Here is a 6982-nt window from a genome sequence, read left to right as displayed (position 1 = left end):
GTTAGACTACTTTTTTTGAAATTCAATGTATTTTTTCATGTATTTTTCGGATCAATTACACTTTTGAGCATATTCTTATGCAATTCCATGTGTAATTGACCTATATATCACTGTCCTTGGTAAGTCAATGCACAGGTTAGACTACTTTTTTGTGAAATTCAACGTAAGTTGTCATGTAAGTTTAGAATCAATAGTATCATTACTACTCTCATTGCGATTCCAGTTGGCTTTCCCAGTAGGCAGAGCTTGTATAATAAGAACAATCTCAATTGCCCAATTTTCTTCGAAGTCCTGTGGACATGGTCAGTCATAAATCTTTGAAAACCTTTTATTTGGGGTCTTCAATTGCCTTCAAATTGCTCATTGAGCTCGAAGACAATTTGAATTACCCTTATTCCATACCTTTCTACCTTAGTTGTGACCTGGGATGGATGAATGATAGACTATCATAAGCAGCATAATAGTGCTGCCTAAGTAAAGAACGATGTTGGAACAAAGTATTGTTTATTTTTTTTCTTTGGTTTTAGACCAGGACACTTTGTATCGAAGGAGTTGTCGTAGAAACTTCGAAAAGGGCTCATTCGATTAGAAATTGGAGTGGTTAGTGCCCTTTTTAATACTCGAAAGTGATTGGAGGGCAACTAGCCCCCCCCCCACGCCCATCATTACCCCAAACACATCCAATCAAAATTTTTAGATAGCCATTTTTTTCAGTGTAGTTGATTTCCAGATACAAATTTGAGGAGGTCGCTCCCCCACAACCCTCAGGGCAAGGGTTTTAAGTTATGCCCTGGGGGCAAATAAGAACGATGTTGGCACAATGTATTATTTATTTATTTTTTTCCTTTAGACCAGGGCACTTCGTATCGAAGAAGTTGTCGTAGAAACTTCGAAAAGGGCTCATTCAATTGGAAATCAGAGTGGCTTGTGCCCTTTTTCATAGTCGAAAGTGAAGGGAAGGCAACTAATACATCCACGCCCACCTTTTCCCGAAACACATCCAATCAAAATTTTTATATAGCCATTTTGTTCAGAGTAGTTGATTTCCCGATAGAAATTATGTTTTTGAGGAGGACACTCCCCCACAGCCCTCAGGGTAAGGATTGTAAGTTGTGCCCTGGGGGCATATAAGGTTTTTATAGAGAGCGTTGTCGCAGAAACTTCAAAAAAGGCTTATTCGATTGGAAATTCAAAGGGCTAGTGCCCTTTTTAATAGTTGAAAGTGATTGGGGGGTTACTAACACCCCTCTCATGCCCGCCTTTTCCCCAAAAACATACAATTGAAATGCTGAGATACGCATGTTGTTCAGCGGTGGTGAAAGTTTAGGAAATTATGTCTTTGAGGAAGACAGCTCCCCACAGCCTTCGGGGGAAGGGGGGTTGACTATTCCCTGGTGACATATAAGGTTTTTTTATAGAAAGCGTAGTTGTAGAAACTTCGAAAGGGGCTCATTTGATTGAAAATTTAAATGGCTAGTGCCCTTTCTAATAATCGAAAGTGATTGGAAGGCAACTAAAACGCCTTCCACGCCCACTATTTCTCCAAACTCATCCAATCAAAAATTTTGAGATAGCCTTTTTGTTCCGCGCAGTTTAAAGTTCAGGAAATTATACCTTTGAGCAGGGCACTCCCCCCAAAGTCTTCAGGGCAACGGTTATAAGTTATGCCCTAAGGGCATATACGTTTTTATTGAAATCTTTGACGTAAAAACTTGAAAAAGGGCTCATTCGATTGGAAATTCAAAGGTCTAGTGCCCTTTTTAATAGTCGAAAGTGATTTGAGGGCAACGAACCCCCCTCTCACGCCCACTATTCCCCCAAACACATCCAATCAAAATTTTGAGAGAGTAATAATTTTCAGCGTTGTTGATTTCCAGATATAAATTATGTTTCTGAGGAGGACACTCCCCCAGAGCTTTCAGGGCAAGGGTTATAAGTTTTGCCCAGGGGGCACATAACGATTTTTATAGAAATCGTTGTCGTAAAAACTTGAAAGAAGCCTCATTTGATTGGAAATTCAAAGGGCTAGTGCCCTTTTTAATAGTCGAAAGTGATTGGAGGGCCACTAACCCTCCTCTCACACCCACTTTTTCGCCAAACACATCCAATCAAAATTTTTAGATATTCATTTTGTTTAACGTAGTTGAAAGTTCTGGAAATTAGGTCTTTGAGGATGGCAACCCCCCCCCCCCCCCACAGCCCTCAGGACAAGGGTTGTAAGTTATGCCCTTGGGTCACACTAGGTTTTTATAGAACGCGTTGTCGTAGAAGCTTCAAAAATGGCTCATTCCATTGGAAATTGAAATGGCTAGTGCCGTTTTTAATAGTCGAAAGTGATCTAAAAGCAACTAACACCCCTTCCACGCCTACCATTTCCCCAAAAGTATTCAATCAAAATTTTTAGATAGCCATTTGTTCCACGCAGTTTATAGTTCAGGAAATTGTCAGGAAGTATCAGTAATGATGTAGTTAAGAAAGCAATTTTATCTCATAACCAGCGAAGTTCTTCTTTGGTACTTGTTTTATGATTTTTTTTTTTTGACTCTGGAAGACCAGATGATAAAAGATGATTGAGATGAATGATGATAAAAGACAATGTGAGGTTTTTATTGAAGCCTGTAGGCTAAATCTAAAAAAAATTCATGTTTACAAAACAAAATTCCTTTCAACAAATTTTACCACTAAATATTTTTATATTTGCCCAAATGAAAACGTGGAATTTTTGTTTAAGCGTAGAACTTTACTGTAAGCTTAGGTTACTAAGCTGAATAATAAAAAGTTGAGCAGTATTTTTTTGGAAACTACTTCTCAGTATATAGAATGAGAGCGTTCATTAGAATGTAGGTTACAAGGCATAAATGTATACTGTTGGAAGCACATAAACCATACTGCATGTCAAAACTTTAGACAAACTGGACCCAAAGATAGCTAGATCTCCCGACCACTCATACTTGAGCATTGTCCCACTACTTGTACAGTTTCCAAATTTGGAAAAAGAAACTGATGTGCAAAACATTGCCAAAGAATGGAAAAGACTAAAATAATATGCAGATTTTGACCCAGTTCATTTCTGATTTAAAATAGTAGAAATATGTGATAGTTCTCAAATCTAAATTTTCCCATTCTTGGGTCAATTAATGATGAAAATGTTTATCCTACTACAGTCTTCTGCTTGTGCCAAGAGGGCCTTTCAGTTGTCAATTTAAACAAAAGAAAATTGAGAAATTAACTCGGCTTTACTTCTCTTAATACTGTTTTGGGTGCTAAACGAGTCGTCACCAAGGATTGGAAACCCCCATAAGCATGGTGACACGCCCAAATTGGCAAAATACTGAAAGAAGGTAAAGAAAATCTGCAACTCTGTGTGCCGCCATGGCTGCTGACTCAGATAGTGATGTTTAATGTTATATTTTTGGTCATTTTTGGTGTATAGGTTTTGTAGTATAGTGTAGTTGGAACTTCAGATAACTCAAAGCTTTTAAAGCCAGTTCCAGTTTTAAAAACAAAAGATGTCATTATCTATATGTTTAAGGTGATTTAAAAGATAGTGAAAGAAATGGTCTCTATTAAACTATTTGTTGTGTTATATCCAACTCGACCTTACAAGGTGAGTGAAGGGTCTTTTAAACGCATTTGGAGAAAATATTTTTTCAATATTAAAATTTCTAGCACATGTTAGACCACAACCCCAAAAGTCACTTCTTTAATCATTCTCCTTGCAACCTTGCAAGGATCCTGGCCTGCAGAGGTCGTTGAAGCATGTCGGTCCCAAGTCCGTAAAATAAGGAGGGTTGGGCGATGGGCTTGCGACCTATCCCCGTAAAATTCCAAATTGCAAAAGAACCATCGATGATAGCCTCGGATACCCCACTACACACACCATTTGACGAAAACCTCAGCACGCCCACGGACACGATTTATGATAGCAAAAACTAATACGAAATTTGGATTTTGGAATGTAAGGACACTAAACCAGCTGACAAAACCTGAACAAGTACTCAGAGAGATGAAGAAGTATAAGCTAGATCTCCTTGCTCTAAGTGAAGTCAGGTGGATTGGATCTCGACATGAACAACTAGGAGAGGGTTACTCACTAATTTACAGCGGAAATGAATCCTGGCACCAGGCTCGAGTTGGGATAATGCTGTATGACCAGGCCGGTAAAGCACTAGTTGAATGGAAGCCAGTAAATGACAGATACTTACTCGCAAGATTTGTAACCAATCATCTGGAAATTTCAATAATTGAATGCTATGGTCCTAAGACTGATGCTGACTATACTGGGAAGGAGTCATTCTACCAAGTTTTTCAGTCATTGACATCAGATTCCCCGTCAGATGACCTTACTTGTGTGGTTAGAAACTTCAATACAAAGGTGGCAGTAGAAAGAGACCACTGTCCGCAAGTCCTAGGGAGACATGGTCTTGGTGAAATGAATGAACGGAGCCCTCCTAGTGGATTATGCTCTGAGTAATGATCTTATGGTCAGCACAACTCAGTTTGAACACAAAACCATCCACAAACAGTCATGGATCTAGCTAGACGGCAGGACAAAGAACTAAATAGATCGTTTTCTAATCTCAAAGAGATGGCGGACAAGTCTTCTGGACGTACGTGGCTTCAGTGGGGCAGATACCCAGTCAGACCACATCCTGATGGTAGCAAAATTGAAAGTCAAGCTGAAAGTGCCCAAAAACACAAAGTCGAATTCTACGAAGCTTTATGATGTGGATAAGTTACATGTCCGAGAAACCCGAAGAAAATTTTGTTTTGAGTTGAAGAACTCATTCGCTCCATTTGAAATAGAAAACGGCACAGACAGTCCGGAAACAGCATGGCAAAAATGAAGAAAACTTACAATCAAGTTGCTAGGGATGTGCTCGGGTATAAGAAGAAACCGAAAGAAAGATGGATATCACAGGAAACTTGGAAACTAATCGACGAGCGCAATGACTTGAGACAGCAAATTTTCTCTGCTAGCGGCGACAGAACTTCAGTCTTCGCAAATGTCCTATATAGAATGAAGGACAAAGAAATCAAGAAGTCGGCAAAAGCTGACAAGCGGAGGTTGTAGAAGAGAAGACTAGACTAGCAGAGGAAGCAGCTAGAAAAGGAGACTCCAAAGCAGTTTACAGGCTCACAAATGAAATGACAGGAAAGCTTCCCAGCAGATCCAGCCAAGTCAAAGATGAGAGAGGAAATGTTCTCACCGAAACTGAGAAAATTGACGAGAGATGGGTATCCCACTTCGAAAAGGTTTTAAATAGATCGAGACCAACTGACCGAGAAAGCATCCCTTCTACGCCCTTTCTTAACCTTAAGTTTAACGAAAATCCCCCAACATCTGCGGAAATACTTGTTGCAGTGAAGAAACTCAAGAATGGAAGATCACCTGGTGAAGACTGCATAACTTCGGAAATGATCAAGGCATCAATGAGGACATGTCTCTCAGTGTGGATGACACTGATTGCAACAGTCTGGCAGTTTGAAAAGGTCCCTGGCGACTGGACCAAAGGGATAATTGTTCAGATATTTAGGAAAGGTGATGCTCTTAACTGCGATAACTGGCGAGGCATAAACCTAATATCAGTATCAAGTAAGGTTGTAGCGCTTGTAATACTCAAACGACTAAAAAAAGAACTTGATCCGTATCTGAGAGAAGAGCATCATGGCTTTCGGACGGGTAGATCTTGTTCAGATCTTATATTCACGCTCAGGACTCTGATAGAAGAAGCAAATGCGTGGTCCAACAAAGTATACATGCTCTTCATTGATTTTGAAAAGGCATTCGAATCCGTGGACCGTGACACACTCTGGGAAATTTTACAGTATTATGGTGTCCGCAAGAAAATAATAAACTTGATCATGGTCTTTACGAAAATACGGAATATTGTGTAAAGCCAGAGAATGGAACAACTAGATACTTCAAAATTATGTCAGGAGTGTGACAGGGATGCGTTTTATCACCCTTTTTATTTCTAATTTTAAAGGACTATGTTTTGAGAGAAGCGGCTGGCTTCGTAATAACAGTCGGAAATAAAATCCTTTCAAACCTTGACTTTGCGTATAATGTGGCACTTCAGGAAATGACAAAGCAGCGACTCCAGGAGCTCCTTAATAAAGTGAGCGTTAAAGCGGAGAAAGTTGGCCTAAACATCAACATAGACTAAATCAATGGCAACAACAGGCTCGCCAGTCGAGCTCCTGCAGAAAAATCGTACAGTCGAACAAGTCCATGAATTTAAATACCTTGGAAGTTGGGTCGATTACACAGAAGAAGTTCAAATTGAGGTCAAGAGAAGACTTGGCATGACAAACGCTGCTTTCAACAAACTTAAGCCAGTATGGAAATCAAAGAAGTACTCGCTTGCACTAAAGCTACGACTTCTTAATAGCAACGTTTTGTTCGTGCTATTTTATGCCAGTGAGTGCTGTAAAGTAGATGTTGGGACAGAGAAAAGACTCATAGCTTTCGAAAACATGTGCTTGAGATGTATACTGAATTTCAGTTGGCGTCAAAGAGTCAGCAACATTGTGGTCCGCAGAAAAACTGGCCAGTCGCTTATCAATGAAGTGATTGAGAAAAAAAGATGAAGCCATCTAGGCCACGTCCTTCGGATAAAGGACTCAAGAATCCCGAACCAGGTTCAACATTGGCAGCCGTGTGGGCATCAACAGAGGAGAAGACCGAGAAACACGCTCAGACGCACATACGGTCGTTATCTACACAGTGCTCACACATCACTACAACCCCAGTGGGAGGGTGTAATTGCCGCAGCACCAATACGTAACGTTTACCGAGGCTTCGTTGATGCTCTATGCGCCCCAGATGGCTGAGGAGGACCTAAGTTCTAAGTAAGTAAGTTTCAAAACAATCTTTTTCTTGTATTGTTTGTAGGCAGTAGCGTATATTAGGGAGGGTCTACAGGCAGGGGTGAATCTAGATCAAAATCTTGGGGAAGGCCGAATGTAACAAGGACGT

The 6982-nt window shown here is 40.2% G+C and overlaps 2 protein-coding genes across 2 annotated transcripts; both read left to right on the top strand.

Moving 5' to 3' along the window:
• The first annotated feature begins 3919 nt into the window (after nt 1–3919).
• LOC148941076 (protein CFDP2-like) lies at nt 3920–4474 on the top strand. The gene has a single exon (XM_089105159.1). The coding sequence runs from the start codon at nt 3920–3922 to the stop codon at nt 4472–4474; it is 555 nt and encodes a 184-aa protein (XP_088961285.1).
• A 1700-nt stretch (nt 4475–6174) lies between these two features.
• On the top strand, nt 6175–6594 carry LOC148941075 (uncharacterized). The gene has a single exon (XM_089105157.1). It carries the CDS (start codon nt 6175–6177, stop codon nt 6592–6594), a length of 420 nt encoding a protein of 139 aa, XP_088961283.1.
• Nucleotides 6595–6982: the final 388 nt, after the last annotated feature.

This window comes from Artemia sp. Qi Xiang Cuo, chromosome 19 (assembly GCF_049724085.1).
Source record: "Artemia sp. Qi Xiang Cuo chromosome 19, ASM4972408v1, whole genome shotgun sequence".
Taxonomy (NCBI): domain Eukaryota; kingdom Metazoa; phylum Arthropoda; class Branchiopoda; order Anostraca; family Artemiidae; genus Artemia; species Artemia sp. Qi Xiang Cuo.
The sequence above is the reverse complement of the archived record's forward strand: the minus strand, read 5'-3'. Positions and strand labels throughout refer to the sequence as shown.